General features: G+C 42.3%; 1 protein-coding gene across 2 annotated transcripts; it reads left to right on the top strand.

Annotated features, from left to right (window-relative positions):
- Positions 1–29: 29 nt before the first annotated feature.
- On the top strand, positions 30–13,110 carry LOC139376555 (NOC3-like DNA replication regulator). Of its 2 annotated transcripts, XR_011627939.1 has the most exons (21): positions 30–212; positions 714–918; positions 1,130–1,253; positions 1,951–2,114; positions 2,256–2,321; positions 2,463–2,593; positions 3,657–3,912; positions 4,429–4,604; positions 4,855–4,983; positions 5,085–5,216; positions 5,811–5,891; positions 6,016–6,116; positions 6,227–6,299; positions 6,384–6,447; positions 7,074–7,145; positions 7,683–7,864; positions 7,997–8,125; positions 8,213–8,310; positions 11,207–11,291; positions 11,413–12,147; positions 12,195–13,093. XR_011627939.1 is itself a non-coding variant. In XM_071119284.1 (20 exons), the coding sequence occupies exons 1-20, from the start codon at positions 204–206 to the stop codon at positions 11,545–11,547; spliced, it is 2,412 nt and encodes an 803-aa protein (XP_070975385.1). In that variant the 5' UTR covers positions 30–203; the 3' UTR covers positions 11,548–13,110. The 2 variants fall into 2 exon arrangements, 1 of the variants encoding a protein (XP_070975385.1); XM_071119284.1 differs by having other exon boundaries at positions 11,413–13,110.
- Positions 13,111–14,063: the final 953 nt, after the last annotated feature.

The raw sequence follows: 14,063 nt of genomic DNA, 5'->3' as shown, positions 1-14,063 counted from the left end.
TATTAGATTATTTTTTCATCCGTGAAGAGAACACACTTCCATGAACTTTACTTTGAAAAAAATATATACTTCCGGAAAAGGAAAGAAACACACGTGTGGGAACATTTTACAGTTGATAGCTAACTATTATTGTAATACACTTCAGACAACGTATTTGATATCGACTTAAACAAGCGCCCCATCTTTAAAATAAGTATTTTACGATGGCTCCGGTAAGTACATCGTGTTATAGCTAGATAGCTAGCTAGATAGTAACGCTGCTAGCTAGCTAGCTAATGTCTAGCTATGTACTTACTCATTTTGTCAGCAGAATGGCTGGAATTTACACTGAACAGTTTTTCAACTACTGTTACTCCCCATTATTTTAGTGGACACTATGTTATCCACATATTTTCGAGAAATTTGGCTATTGTAAACAGCCTGTCAACATTGCTTCTACTACATAGAAATAACGTTACACGAACTATTAGCTAACTAGTTGTGTCTGCGCAGCTTGCAGGTTTGACAGTGATTTTCACCAGAGAGGAACCCAAGCTATACCTACCTGCCATGTGTTTTTTGCTTATATAAGAATTCACATTGCTTGACATGCATTCATTTCATACCATAGTCAGTCAAGTCTAGCTGTACTAGCAAGTAACTATTCAACCCCAAATCATCACCCAGGTTGTCCTTATAAATACAAAGCACTGACGACCTTTTCTCACCAACAGCCAAGGAGTAAGAAGAGGAAGCCGAGCTTTCGCAGGCTACTGAAGACGAGCAATGTGAAGCTTGACAACAAGCTAAAGAATCGTCAGTTCAAGAAAGAGAGCACCGACAAGAAACACCGCAAGGAGCAGAAGAAGCTCCGGGCAGCTATCAAAGATGCTGTCTTGAAGACCCCCCTACCCCTGGAGCGCTACAAGAAGAGGCCAGGTGTGTGCAGTATGACGACCCACCCATACAGTAGTATAGCTTAACATCTAGGCCCTGACATCTAGCACTCTAGTTGAATGATGCATGTACAATTCGTGCACTCTTCCATCAAAATAATTACGTAACCTATATAAAGTTATTATCGTCTATTGTTTTTTTGAGTCCTGTTTGGTGGCATTAATTACATGTCCCTGTCTGGTTTCTGTTACAGAGGATGAAGAGGAGGAGGAGTTTGTGGAGTCCCTGCCAATGGACATGATGGATGAAGATGACCTGGAGCAGATCAAGGCAATGGCTCAGAAAGCCTCCTTCCTTACCAGAGACCTGTCGTCAAGGTAATTACACAGTCCATACAGTATTTTTGTAGGGCTGGTCTGTATACACATGTAGGGCTGGGCGGTATACCGTATCTTAATATTTCGGTATTGATTGACGGACCGGTTTGGGGTTGTACTTGCCTTCTGTAACGCAATTTCAATGTTTGGTTTGTTAAATGTAATCCGCCAGTCCACCATGTGTAACATCCGTGTTTATAGTTTTGCTCTGCTACTTGAGTGAGTCCCCTTTCTCCCACCAAGCTTCATACTGTCAAAAATGTGAAAAATATCACGATACTTAGATGCCGATACAATATGTATTGCGATTCGATATTGTTATTTTATTACGATAGAATGTTCCAAAGGGATTGCTCACCATATGTCTGCTGCAGAGGGATAAGAGAGATTATAGAAAACGAGTTTATCAGTCATGGAAATAAAAGTGCAGAAAACAAATTAGCGCCCTACTTAAAAATAAGATGGAGAACAAGCTATGAAGGAAAACTACTGCCATTTTGGTGCAGGTACAGCCATCTAGCGCACATATTGTCTCAAATTATATCTGATATGTAACTGTATCCCCCCATCACTATTATGTACCATCTTTCTGTCAATCTCATGTACATCCCATCACAAGTAGATCATAATACACATGTTGAAATGTATAGCTATGTCTAACTTCTCTCCTCACTTAACCTTACTTGAATACCTGCAGTGGTCCAGTGCATGCCAAAAAGCGCAAGGGGGAGCAGCAGGGGCCAGAGAGTTATGAGAAGATGCCCAGAAAGATGCAGCTAACAGAGGAAAAGGAGGTCATTCACCTCCTGCCAATCAAAGACAAGATTAGAGGCCTCATCCCTCAAAGCATGGAGAAACCTGGTAGGATGATTAATATGTGTTATCCCTGAACATCTTCACCTGTAAGTTTACATTTCCACCTAAGTCATATTGTTTAAAAGTTTTTTAGAATTTACAGCTCTATTGATACAATTGCGTTGGATTGCTTTGTCTTGTTTTTAGTTGTAGAAAAAAAGGCTGAGGAGGAGGAAGGAGATGCCCCGACTGGCATGGAGCAATTTGAAAACGGTACCAGCACCATGAACCCCTTATTGACTTGAGTCAGTCATCCTCTCTGTGTAGAATGTATTGTTAGACCAACTATTGGTAGCCCAGTCCTGATCAGTAGATGAGGTGCTTGTCTCTGATGTTGCTGGTATGTTTCCACAGAGGATGAGGCTATGCCCGGGCCGGCCCTGACCCCTCAGGAGCAGCTGAAGCTCCGAACACAGAAGCTGACCAACAGGAAACTACGAATCGCTAGTCTGGGATCAGACATCCTCTCAGACCCCACCACCAACGTAAGCCCTGGTTCGAACAACCCTGCATCTCCGCACCGAACCCCCAAAAATACATCACTTTCTCTTTGGAAGAGCGGGAATGGAGTGAAACCACGGGGTGCGCCTTGTCGGACCTCTGACGACAGCTCAGTACAGTGCATGTGAAGCACGCCTCTGTTTCATGTTGTGCGCCAGAGCAGTTTTTCCACTGTCGGGAGAAATGGTGATACATATGTTAAGGGCATGCAAATAAAGGTTGCTTCGCTACCGCACCCACAACGGAAGCACAATGATGACCTTGGATTCGCAGGTGGAGATGTTAGAACAGACCCAGGGTCTGTTTCTGTGACGGCAGAAACACTAAAAGGATCATGGTTAGTGGAGTTTTTGGTGCTTTTTGAAACCAGCAACTGACAGTAAAAACACGACTTCAACACGTTCAAACCGATGGGCACTACATCAGCATACAAATAGTTTTGCAATCTCAGGAGGAAATGGAATGTCTGCGTTGCACATAATATCGCCATGCTAACTTATCTATCGTGGTTTATTTTAGGGATGAGGAGACTTCGGGCTTCCTTAGTAAAAGGGAGTTCTGAAATCTGAAGACAGATTACGTTAACCGATACACATTAAACGGATCATATTCATGGTTGCAAACATTAACTTCCGCGCTGCACAGGTGTGCGAGTCGTCTTTCTTTGCCTTTTTAGTACAATAAACGTTGTGCTTTCTTTAACACAGAAGAGGTTGCTGTTATGCCTGAATTTGACCCGATAACAACAAGGAAGTCTGCGGTGTTGAGAGCTGTTGTATGACACCACCAATTGGTACGACCGTGCCAACCCGCTCTTTACTTCTATTCAGTTCGACTCGCCATAAGTTTGGCGTGTGAACTGTGCGTTAGACTCCTCGGGCTACTCTTGCTTCCTAGTCCCCATGGCAAAATATTATTATTTTATGTCACATAGACCAATAATCACATAGCAGAGAGAAGTAGACTTAGGAAATGTTTTGTTTCACTGTTCTTGGTATTGATGTTTTCTGTGTAAAGCCAATGTCTGAACTTTCCATCTTTGTTCAGATCAAGAAGCTGAAAGAGCTGCGAGCCATGCTGATGGAGACCGACCCCTGTGTGGCCGTGACAGTCAGAAAGCTGGTCATGGTCTCTCTGATGGAGGTCTTCAAGGACATCGTCCCCTCCTACAGAATCAGACCCCTGACAGAGACAGAGAAAGCCTCAAAGGTGAAGAAAGAGACCCAGCAACTGAGGGAGTTTGAGGAGGGCTTGGTGAGCCAGTACAAGTTCTACCTGGAGAACCTGGAGCAAACAGTCAAAGGTAGTCCACTTCTATCTCTATTTGTTGATATTGATGACTTGTTCTGACTGGCTGATGTTTGCTGGGACTGGGTTGGCTGTTTAGCAACATGTGGCAAAACAGACAGGGTTGGCTTAGACCGTCATGTGAACTATATATACAGTTACACAATGAGCACTTGTCGCTCAAATACATTGTTATAGTTCTTGGTTAGCTAGTTGGCGAATTTGAGCCATATTAGCATGGACATGACATCAGTCAAAACACCTCAAAACAAAACAGGATATCAATAACGAGATGAAATGAGCCACCTACAATTCCCCACACGGCAGCTTCTTGACATTGCTGCGAGCTATCTGACCGTTCAGAATCACAACGCACACCTTCCGGGCCACATCAACGCGCGCACATCATTTTCGTGGTGTCAGCCAATTTGTTATGACTGGTTGACATTGATGACTTGTTGTGACTAGTTGATATTAATGAGTGGCTGCTGTTGGTTGTAACTATTTGCTGTGTGCACCCCCTGCCCTGTAGACTGGAAGCAGAAGAAGAGAAAGAGGAGCGAGGCGGTGTCACTGCAGTCTTATAGGGGCCTGGCTGAGGTGGCCATCCGCTGTATCTGTGAGCTGCTGGTGGCCCTGCCACACTTCAACTTCCACAACAACATCATCGTCACGGTGGTGCCCCTGATGAACGACCCTGTCAAGAGGGTGAGTCTGGGAGGCCCCGTATCAAGCCCGTAGTTCTACATCTTGTCACGTGGTGTTCACTACAATATTAGCTTTAGACTTTGTAGCTATAGACTTTACAATGGGAGTGGGCTCTGTAGAGGCGGGTTTCTCTTAATTAAGATTCATTTGGCTATCAATCGAAAGCCGCGGTTTTATCTTAGATATATGACGGGTTGTGTTTGTCTCTCGTCTGACTGTTAACTGAGTTGACGTTATGTTGTCTGTCCAGGTGTCTGACATGTGCTGTGAAGCAGTCAAGAAGCTACTGAAGCAGGACAAACAGGGCCATGCCTCACTTGGGACAGTCAAAGTTATCTCTGGACTGGTGAAAAGCAGAAACTATGACGTCAGACCAGAGGTACTATTCACCTACTATTCAAGTTTTTTTTAAATGTTATTTTTATGACATGGCTCTTAAAGAAATACATCTAAAATGTTCCCACTTCTTCACCCCCACAGCTACTCAAGGTTCTCCTCTGCCTGAGGATAAAGGAGGTGGAGGTGAAGAAAGATACAGATGACACAGCTCCCAAAAAGAAGTTCATGAACTATAAAGACAAAAAGAAGAATCTGTCCAGGATGCAAAGGAAGGTCAGTAACCCACGCACCTGTGTGTAGGGATGTCAAACGTTCAGCCTGCTGCACAGCCCTATGGGCACTCTAGTCTACAGCACCTGCTTAAAGTGTTTTTCGCTCGGATTGGTCATCAATTGCACAAAATTGCTGACTTAAAACGGTCAACATCTTTGGTTTTGTACTAGGCTTGGGCGGTATCCAGATTGTCATACCTTGTGCCATACCGGGATAGTTGGTAATACCGGCACTGAACACAAGGGGCACCGTTTTCAGACAATTAACGTAATAGTTATGAGATCTAGCTGGCAAACATTTAGTTGTGAAATCCATACAGTAATTAGATCACCTGCGCATGCTGCACAATAGTGAGTGACTTGTTGTGTGCTTGTAAAAAAAAAAATACCACGTGACTGGCGACTACCGTAAGCATTGTAATATTGTGGCAGGTGAAATGAAGAACACAATGTTTTTATTTCCTAACGTATTGCACAAGCTGACTGCAGTTTGCCTTGCTTATATTGTGTCTGCCTGTGTACAACCTGTGAGTGTACATTTTTTTTTATGTGTCTGTGAGAAGAGTGTAATGGATGTGTCCTGTCATCCTTACAGTGGAAGAAGGCTGAAGAGAAACTAGAGAAAGAGCTGCTAGAGGCTGAGGCATCAGAGAGCAAAGACAAGAAGCTCAAACTGGTGAGTGTTTATTCCCCAAAGTTACAACAGGCCTGAAATGACTCAATTTGTTTTTGTGAAAACACTTTCGCGCTTCTCACGACAAAAGGTCTAACCGTCATTCCAATTGTTCTCTCTCTCCTAGCACACAGAGACCTTGAACATAGTGTTCTTGATATACTTCAGAATACTGAAGAAAGCTCAGAAGTCTATCCTGCTTCCCTCCGTTTTAGAAGGTCTAGCAAAGTAAGAGAGACTACCTGTTCCCAGAGACATGAGTCACTTCCTGACAAATGGAAATATTTGTTTATGAAATATGGAGGCTTTCTTTTAAGACAAAATATTTTTCTCCTAAGGTTTGCCCATCTAATCAACCTGGAGTTCTTTGATGACTTGTTGAACGTTCTTCAACATCTTATCCAATCAGGAGTGAGTATACATATTCTACCAATCCTATCAAAATACTATTCACATCATCGTGTATCATTGGCTAATGACCTTTTTTCTTTGTAGGATCTGACCTATCGGGAAAGCCTTCACTGCATTCAGACAGCTTTCAACATTCTCTCTGGTCAAGGTCGGTGATGGTCTAACCTCACTGAATACTGTGTATATTACATACTGTATGTGCTTAAAGGATAGGTTCACTTTTTTGAACCAAATCCATATTTTGGATGTATATGTCAGGACACTATTTTTGAGATTTCACTTGGTTTTGAGAAATTTAACCCATCAGCGATATGTATATACAGCGAATGTATATACTTCATCATGGCGATGTAAATTGCTGATTATGTGTTCTAGACACAGTATGCTTACATCGTATTAGGGTCACGTGACGTTCGGGTGTCACGGGATTTTTTTGAATTGTTAAAACGTTTGTATCCATCTTAGCGCCAATCTCCGGGAGGGTCAATAGGAGAATTAACGTGGTAGGTTAGGAAAAGATTTAGGGTTAGCTAAAATGATCTCAGATGCGACTCAAACATGTCTAGCTACAACCACGCCTGCCGTGAGAACAGTCTTGGTTTCCACTAACGCAATGCTGCGGCAATATGGTCAGACACTAAAAAATGCTGATTTAGGAGACGGACCACGTAGAACTTAAATGTGTTGTTTCGCAGTAATTTATCTCAGTCCCGGATCACGAACGTTGACGTAGTATACTGTTCCTTTTAATTAATTTCCCTTTTTTGCGGATAGGTGATGTCCTCAATATTGACCCACTGAATTTCTACAGCCACCTGTACAAGACGCTGCTCAAACTCAATGCTGGTAAGTCAAACCACCCAAGAGCTTGTTTAAACCCATGTCTGGCTCGTTGACACTAGATCTGTTGTGCTCTAAAGGTCCACCTGTACCTGGAGTGACTGTTCATAAGTGTTAAAAGGTCCAATGCAGCTGTTCTGTATCTCAATATCATATCATTTCTGGGTACTATTAAATACCTTACTGTGAATTAAAATGGGCAAAAAGAAACAGAAATTCTTAGCAAAGAGCGATTTCTCAAATAAGAATTTTGCTACGACTGTCTGGGAGTGGTCCGAGTGGGGAAAATGTGCCGTTATTGGCAGAGAGCTGTGGAACTTTTTCTTATTGGTCTGTTAATTAATTTACCGCATGGTGATGTCATCATGGAAGGCCAAAACTCCACCCCCCCCCCAGGGTGTATTGGAAAAATCTCTTACACTGAAAGGGCAGTATCATTTTCACAGTATTATTCCAACCTCAGTGTGGAAATGTATATAAAACACCGGAAAATCTAGTTTGTGACTGCACTGGGCCTTTAAATAATGTGGATGCTCTTCCCAGGTGCATCTAATGATGACATCAGCATCGTGCTGCGTTGTCTCGACGTGATGCTGACCAAGCGCAGGAAACAGGTGACCCTGCAGCGTGCCCTGGCCTTTGTCAAGAGACTGAGCACGCTCAGTCTGCACACACTGCCCAACGCTACCGTGGGAATCCTGGCATCCAACAGGACGTTGATGCATGTAAGTGTTTATCGTGTGTGCATCTGCGTGTATTTTGGAGAGAGATTGTGTGTGTGAGAGAGTCCATGAAGAGTGTGACCATATATATATGTGTGTGTGATTAATAAGACTGTGCTCCCCCTCTCTCCGCAGACCTTCCCCAAGTGTGACATCCTCCTGGACAATGAGGCTCAGGGTAGTGGGGTGTTCCTTCCTGAGCTGGATGAGCCAGAGTACTGCAACCCTCAGAACACTGCCCTGTGGGAGCTACACACACTCAAGGTAAACACGCATAAAGCACACGCACAAAAAAATAAAAATACACACACACACACAGGTATAGCTGATGGCGTTGCTGTTGTGTTGCAGAGACATTACCACCCAGTGGTCAGGAGGTTTGCCACTCACCTCTGTGCAGGGGCTCCCAGTGAAGGATCTGGAGCGCTAATCGTTCAACTTGCTAGAAGGTAAGAACGAGAGGATCCCCAAACTTCAAATCTCACATTTCATTTATCCTCTGAAAAGCCAGTTGCTGCTCCTCCAGTTCTTTTACAAATACTCATACAATCCCAGGGTTTGTATGGTCATGAAAATCCTGGAAAAGTCCAAAGAAATCCAGGCCAGAAAAAGTTTTGGAAATGTAATTATAATTTCTATTCATGTAATTTATTTAGGCACCGTTTTTCTTTTATCAATCAAATAAAAAAATCTACATATCAGCCGGGATGGGAAGGACACTTTAGTGTGCCTGTGTTCGCGCGCATCAGTTGCATGTGTGCGAGACTAGTTGGCCGTTGCTCAAGGGAAGAGAGTGACAGCCGGACATTACAGCAGAAGGCCTAGGGTGACACATGTCCCAAATTGTGCCAGAGAGTCCCGCATCCTACAACCAAACAATCGTGTCCCACGTTTGTTGCGTCTATACACTGACGTGATGTTGTAGATTTGTTTTGTATACTGAACCAAAAAATAAAACGCAACAAGTTATTTCAAATATGGAAATCGGTCAATTTAAATAAATAAATTAGACCCACTAAGGGGCCTAGCCTGAATCATGAAAACCAGCCCCAGACCATTATTCCTCCTCCACCAAACTTTACAGTTGGCACTATGCATTTGGGCAGGTAGCGTTCTCCTGGCATCTGCCAAACCCAGATTCGAACTTTGGACTGCCAGATGGTGAAGAGTGATTGATCAATCCAGAGAATGCGTTTCCACTGCTCCAGAGTCCAATGGTGGCGAGCTTTACACCACTCCAGCCAATGCTTGGCATTGCGCATGGTGATCTTAGATTTGTTTGCGGCTTCTCAGCCATGGAACCCCATTTCCTGAAGCTCTCGACAAACAGTTATTGTGCTGACGTTGCTTCCAAAGACAGTTTGGATCTCAGTACTGAGCGTTGCAACCGAGGCCAGACATGTTTTACACGCTTCAGTACTTGGCGGTCCCGTTCTTTGAGCTTGTGTGGCCTGGAACGTTTCCAGCTCAAACAGTTAGGCCTAACTGAAACTTACAAAAAGCATGCTTCTGACGAAGAGCGTGGCTCTGCCACTTCACACAATGGTGCTGATTTAGTCACGTTAAAAGTTGAATTGATGTCTTGGAATATCACAATCATTATTTAGTATTCTACACAACCGAACCAAATCTAGTAGCATAGTGTAATGTTAGGTGTTTTTTGGGGGGGTGTAACTAATTTAAAAAGATTTTAGGACAGTTAGCTGAAAAGTAACTAAATAAATTGAATGTGGCCAAAACTCAGCAGCGAGTGCCACTAGGCAAAAAGTGCTTTGATTGAAACAAAATCCAGGAAGGCTATATTAGTTAACCATCTGCTCTAATTTGCTCACAAAATATTAATTCAAGAAGATCCAAATGCATATTCCCATGAAACTGATTGAGATCAAATGATTGGCATGCAGATGCAGTTTGGACGTTTCACCAGTAAAAAGTGAAATATCATTCAATGAAGGCTTATTTTGAAATTAGGTGTCTCTAACTTGGTGTTTGAGAGTATAAAAAAAAAAACTTTTATTGAGTCAATATGTGTGGGCATAGGCAGACGTTGCAATTGGAGGATGAATTGTATGCACTGGCCAATTCTATAATAACATGCAAGACAACATCTGTCGGTACAAAGTTTGAGGGATGTAATTTTTATTTGCGTTCCGACACCTAAAAAAAAATCTACACCATGAGGGGGATTAGAGTTTTTATTTATGTAGGCTACACTGTCCCGCATTTGAGCATTTGTAAATGTGGTCACCCTAGGTAGGCCTATAAAATATGATGGAGAACAGACTAATAACGAGACAGCGAGTTCAAAACATATCTTGTACCCTCTAGTTAACGCTTTATTATTATTTGTTTTCGTCGTGTCCCCAAAAACTCTCTACCGACACTCGCAAGTAAGGCCAAACAACGAATGAGTCACTTCGCCATTGAACCAAACCCCAACCAATACAATCATTGTATTACTTGGGGTTTGGTTCAATCGCTGTGAATCGAACAGTCATTTTAGGAAAAAATATTAGGTGTAGCCTTTCTTTCGGATTATGTGGCTTCAAAACTTGTTTTGTTGATTGGGACATGGCAACTCAAGATACTAGTCACCCTTCAAAGTAAACACTTCTAATATAGCTAAATATGACTACACTAGAAAAGGTACATTTCCTGAAGAACATTAGTGGGCTTGCTTCAGCTGAATAAAAAGATTTGTAGCCTACCATAGCCATTTGATCTTTGATATATTGAATTATTTCAAAAGGCATAACGTGTTTGGTTGTAATTTTATACATCAAGGGTGGTCAACCATCCTCCAGTAGAGCCAATGGGTACGCAGGCTTTTATTCCAGTCCCCCGCCAACAAAACCACGTTTTATAAATGATCTGCTCAACCGGACCTCTGTCTCTGATGTGTCTGAGCAGGACCACAATGGGAATAAGTCCCAGACTGTGTGTTGTCCTCTGATTCTACTCGTGCATGTTTGGCTTTTAAGTCATGTGTGCTTGTTTTTGTTTTTTTAATGGTTGAATTAATACACTTCTATAGTTCCCTAACAGGTATTGTACTTTGGGGGGGGGGGGGGGGTGTAAGTGCCTTGCACAACGACAGGAGATGGTACATGGGATCGGAGCGCAGCCTCCCAGTGTCGTGCTTACTTTTTTATACATACATAGAGACGCCGCCAATTGTTGTCTTGGCAATTTGGTTAAAGGTAATGAAATTCCATCTGTCAAAATGTGTTTGAACCCTGAAGACATTCTCTACGGTGCGTGCGATATTAACCAAAGATGTGTGCATGTGCAGTATGTAAAAGCGCTAGCCTCTGTTGGGTGTAAATGACCTTTAACACCTCTCAGGCACCCAGTGGAGCTGTTTGAGGACTACAGAGCTAAAGACATGACCTTCAATCCTCCAGTGGTAGCGCCTTCCACAAAGAAGAAGGTACAGTAGTACACTTCCCTCTCTGTCCATATATATATATATTCCAGAATGTTATTAGGCCCACTTGACTGAATTGTCTTTGTGCTAATCTTGTCTCTAAACACCTTGCATTTTGTTGCAGGATTATTTCACGATAGGCCTTGCCCTGCTGGATGATAAATTAAAGCAGCAGATCGATCGTGTTCTCTCAGCGGAGGAAGAGGATCCTATGTCGCTGGATTTCTCTGCAGTTCTACCACAGACCAACAGCACATAATACTTCAGACCCCACCGGAAAACACCCCCTTTCCTTTGTGCCCTGTATTTTAGTTCTAAATGGACTGTAAAATAACAACTGTATGCTGGCGACATTGCTTTTTGATCGCTCTCTTTGCTGTTTGACTAGAATGGATACAGTTAAGTGTTGAGTTAAACCACCTGCCTCATTGATTACTCATATCCCTGACCTACAGGACCTTCAGAAAGTAGTCACACCCCTAGACTTTTTCCACATTGTTACAACCTGAATTTAAAATGGATTAAATTGAGATTGTCACTGGCCTACACACAATACCCCATAATGTCAGTGGAATTGTGTTTTTAGAAATGTATAGAAGCTTAAATCAAGTATTCAACCCCTTTGTTATGGAAAGCCTTTTTATGTTCAGGAGTAAAAATGTGCATAACTCACATAAGTTGCATGGATTCACTATTTTTTGGGGGTGACAACCTCTCACAATTATCTGTAAGGCCCCTCAGTTTAGCAGTGAATTTCAGACCGAGGTTCTCCAATGCCTTGCAAAGAAGGGCACGAATTGGTAGATGGGTAAGAATACATTTTTAAAAAGCTGACATTCAGTATTCCTTTGAGCATGAAGTTATTTACTCTGGATGGTGTATCAATACACAAATACAAAGATACAGTACAAAGATATAGGCGTCATTCCTAACTCAGTTGCCGGAGAGGAAGGAAACCGCTCAGCGATTTTACCATGAGGCCAATGGTGACTTTAAAACAGTTTAATGGCTGTGAAAGGGGAACTGGATGTCTCGACCACATTGTAGTTATACAAACCCAAACGAGTGAAAAGGAAGTCTATACAGGATAAAAAATATTCCAAAACGTTCATCCTGTGCAATAAACTAAAGTACAACTGCAAAGAATTATACTTTTTGTACTGAATACAAAGTGTTATGTTAGGGGAAATCCAACAACACTTCACTGAGTACCACTCATATTTTCAAACGTGGTGGCTGCAACATGTATGCTCGTCATTGACAAGGGAGTTTTTTTATTTTTAGGATAAAAATAAAATCTTAACTGGTTGTCTGCTTTAACTAAAACTTTTCAGCAGGACAATAACCTCAAACACAAAGTCAAATATACTCTGGAGTTGCTTACCAAGATTACTTTTAATGTTCCCGAGTGGCCTAGTTACAGTTTTGACTTAAATCTATGGCAAGAATTGAAAATGGCTGTCTAGCAATGATCAATTTGACAGACCTTGGAAGAATTTAACATCTATTTTGTACCAGGTGTGGAAAGCTCTGAGGCTGTTTTAATTGTTGCCAAATATAATTATATTTTGTTGAATCGGATGTGAATACTTAAGTTAGATATCTGTATTTCATTTTCAATAAAAAAAGGTTTTGCTTGATATTATGGGGTATTAAAATCTGTTGAATTCAGGCTTTAACAACGTTTGGAATAAGTCCAGGGGTATGACTACTTTCTGAAGGGTGTGTGTGTGACAAAAATATAAAACTTAACATGTGAAGTGTTGGTTCCATGTTTCATAAGCTGAAATAAAAGATCCCAGAAATGTTTCATATGCACAAATTTGTTTACATCCTTGTTTGTGAACAATTTCTCTTTTGTCAAGATAATCCATCCACCTGACAGGTGTGGCATATCAAGAAGATGATTGTACAGCATGATCATTATGCAGATGCACCTTGTGCTGGGGACAATAAAAGGCCACTAAAATGTGCAGTTTTGTCACAACACAATGCCACAGATGTCTCAAGTTGAGGGAGCGTGCAATTGGCATGCTGACTGCAAGAATGTATACCAGAGCTGTTACCAGTGAGTTGAATGTTAATTTCTCGACCATGAGCCGCTTCCAATGTCGTTTTAGAGAAATTGGCAGTGCGTCCAACCGGCCTCACAACAGCAGACCATGTGTAACCATGCCAGCCCAGGACCTCCACATCCTGCTTCTTCACCTGTGAGATCATCTGAGACCAGTCACCCGGACAGCTGATGAAACTGGGTTTGCAGAAGTAAAGAATTTCTAAACAATCTGTCAGAAACCGTCTCAAGAAGCTCAACTGCGTGCTAGTCGTCCTCACCAGGGTCTTGACCTGACTGCAGTTATGTGTTGTAACCGACTTCAGTGGAAAAAATGCTCATCTTCGTTGGATGCTGGAGAAGTGTGCTCGTCACAGATTAATCCCAGTGCAAATGGTGTGTATGGTGTCGTGTGGACGAGCAGTTTGAATATGTTAACATTGTGAACAGAGTGCCCCATGGTGGCGGTTGGCTTATGGTATGGTTAGGCATAAGCTACGGCCAACGAACACAATTGCATTTTATTGATGACAATTTGAATGCACAGAGATACTGTGACGAGATCCTGAGGCCGATTGTTGTGCCATTCATCAGCCACCATCACCTCATGTTTCAGCATGATAATGCACAGCTCCATGTTGCAAGGATTTGTACATAATTCCTGGAAGCTGTAAATGTCCCAGTTCTTCCATGGCCTGGATACTCACCAGACATGTCACCCA

The sequence above is a fragment of the Oncorhynchus clarkii genome, chromosome 20, assembly GCF_045791955.1.
Source record: "Oncorhynchus clarkii lewisi isolate Uvic-CL-2024 chromosome 20, UVic_Ocla_1.0, whole genome shotgun sequence".
Lineage (NCBI taxonomy): Eukaryota > Metazoa > Chordata > Actinopteri > Salmoniformes > Salmonidae > Oncorhynchus > Oncorhynchus clarkii.
The sequence above is the reverse complement of the archived record's forward strand: the minus strand, read 5'-3'. Positions and strand labels throughout refer to the sequence as shown.

Coding starts and splice junctions, on each gene's coding strand:
- LOC139376555 (XM_071119284.1), top strand. Junction 919..1,129: donor GCGCTACAAGAAGAGGCCAG/GTGTGTGCAGTA, acceptor TTTCTGTTACAG/AGGATGAAGAGGAGGAGGAG. Junction 11,292..11,412: donor CGCCTTCCACAAAGAAGAAG/GTACAGTAGTAC, acceptor ATTTTGTTGCAG/GATTATTTCACGATAGGCCT.